Source organism: Rutidosis leptorrhynchoides, chromosome 6 (genome assembly GCF_046630445.1).
Source record: "Rutidosis leptorrhynchoides isolate AG116_Rl617_1_P2 chromosome 6, CSIRO_AGI_Rlap_v1, whole genome shotgun sequence".
Classification (NCBI taxonomy): Eukaryota; Viridiplantae; Streptophyta; class Magnoliopsida; order Asterales; family Asteraceae; genus Rutidosis; species Rutidosis leptorrhynchoides.
In genome coordinates this window covers 121,788,148-121,789,814 of record NC_092338.1, presented here as the reverse complement: position 1 = coordinate 121,789,814, position 1,667 = coordinate 121,788,148, and the positions used below count along the sequence as shown (strand labels likewise).

The 1,667-nt window shown below is 41.6% G+C and overlaps 1 protein-coding gene across 1 annotated transcript; it reads left to right on the top strand.

Annotated features, from left to right (window-relative positions):
* The first annotated feature begins 532 nt into the window (after positions 1-532).
* On the top strand, positions 533-1,282 carry LOC139854034 (secreted RxLR effector protein 161-like). The gene is made up of 2 exons (XM_071843361.1): positions 533-976; positions 1,139-1,282. Exons 1-2 carry the CDS (start codon positions 533-535, stop codon positions 1,280-1,282), a joined length of 588 nt encoding a protein of 195 aa, XP_071699462.1.
* The last annotated feature ends 385 nt before the right edge of the window (positions 1,283-1,667 follow it).

The window sequence follows — 1,667 nt, the reverse complement described above, 5'->3', positions numbered from 1 at the left end:
GCATTTAACGAGTGTTTAATACTTCGTAGACATACGCACTTGCCAAGTGTACTTTCAGGGGGTATAAATGTTAAGTTAGTTACCAAGTGCCCACGGTTAACATATACTTTATCATACTGTTTTGAAACGCTCTTTGTAGCACTAAAATCTCGTGGCCTACCTTACATACTGTTATACTTAAACTATAGCTCACCAACCTTTGTGTTGACGTTTTTAAGCATGTTTTTCTCAGGTGCTTGAGGTTAGCTTCCGCTGTGTACTAGTCGTGCTGTAGACACCCGCTGCTTAGAGTTGTCATCGCATGAACTACTTTACCTTGCATTCAAACTTTACTACTTTTGAAACTATGTTATGTAACGACCTTTGGGGTCACGTACACTTATTTATTGCTTCCGCTCATTGAAGTATACCTTTATTGTAAAACATTTGATGTCGGTTATGACGTCACCTTTTTATCGCGAATGCAACTTCTTTTATTACAGCATATAGTACTTAACCTTGTAATGATCCTGTTGTTGATGATTCGTACATGATGGTTTTGTACGGGGTATCACACAAACTCACTAGCCATGGCCCCTCGGTTCCTAACCCGACTCTCTATCAGAGTCTTGCAGGTGCCCTACAGTATCTCACTTTTACTAGACCCGACATTTCATATGCTGTTCAGCAAATATGCCTTTACATGCATGATCATAGAGAACAGCACATGCACGCCCTTAAGCGGATCATCCGTTACATTCAGGGTACCTCCGAGTTTGGTTTACAGTTATATTCATCTTCTCCTACCGCTCTTGTTGCTTACTCAGATGCCGATTGGGCAGGCTGTCCCACCACCAGACGATCCACATCTGGTTACTGTGTTTTCCTTGGTAACAACCTGATTTCATGGTCATCCAAGCGGAAACTCACGCCCTCTCGCTCCAGTGCCGAAGCCGAGTACCGTAGGGTTGCCAACGCTGTTGCTGAGACTTGTTGGGTGCGTAATCTCCTTCGCGAGCTTCAGTGTCCTCTCACCTAGGCCACCTTGGTTTATTGCGACAATGTCAGCTCGGTTTATCTCTCCTCTAACCCTGTTCAACACCAACGGACCAAGCACATTGAGATTGATATTCACTTTGTTCGAGATCTTGTTGCTCAGGGACAGGTTCGGGTTCTCCATGTTCCCTCCAGATATCAGTTTGCGGACATCTTCACCAAAGGTCTTCCATTTGCTCTATTCGACGACTTTCAGTCCAGTTTGAGCATTCGGCGTACTCCCGCTCCAACTGCGGGGGGATGTTAGACTACATTATTATTGTCCATGTATTGAGTCCATGTCTTGTATTATTGGGCTCAGCCCACTGCTAGTTGTCTAGGGTTATTCATTGGCTATATAATAGCCCTCATTCTTGTACTGTAACCAAGCATTCAATAATAATACAATTACGCCTTGTATCAGATACATGGGTAAACAAAATTTCATTATAAATATGAATATTTGCAAGTGGATTTCATAAACACAATGTAGAGTGTATACAAACATGCATTAAAAGAGCACATAGCATAATATAAAAAATTTGAGCAAAAAATTCCTTGGATTTGGTGTAAAGAGAAGCCGGTGATACATAAATGAATTGAAATTAAGTGTAAAAATAGGGAAGAAAGGTTGATAATCATCAATCAACTTA

Coding starts and splice junctions, on each gene's coding strand:
- LOC139854034 (XM_071843361.1), top strand. CDS start 533: ATGGTTTTGTACGGGGTATCACACAAACTCACTAGCCATGGCCCCTCG. Junction 977..1,138: donor CTGTTGCTGAGACTTGTTGG/GTGCGTAATCTC, acceptor CTTGTTGCTCAG/GGACAGGTTCGGGTTCTCCA.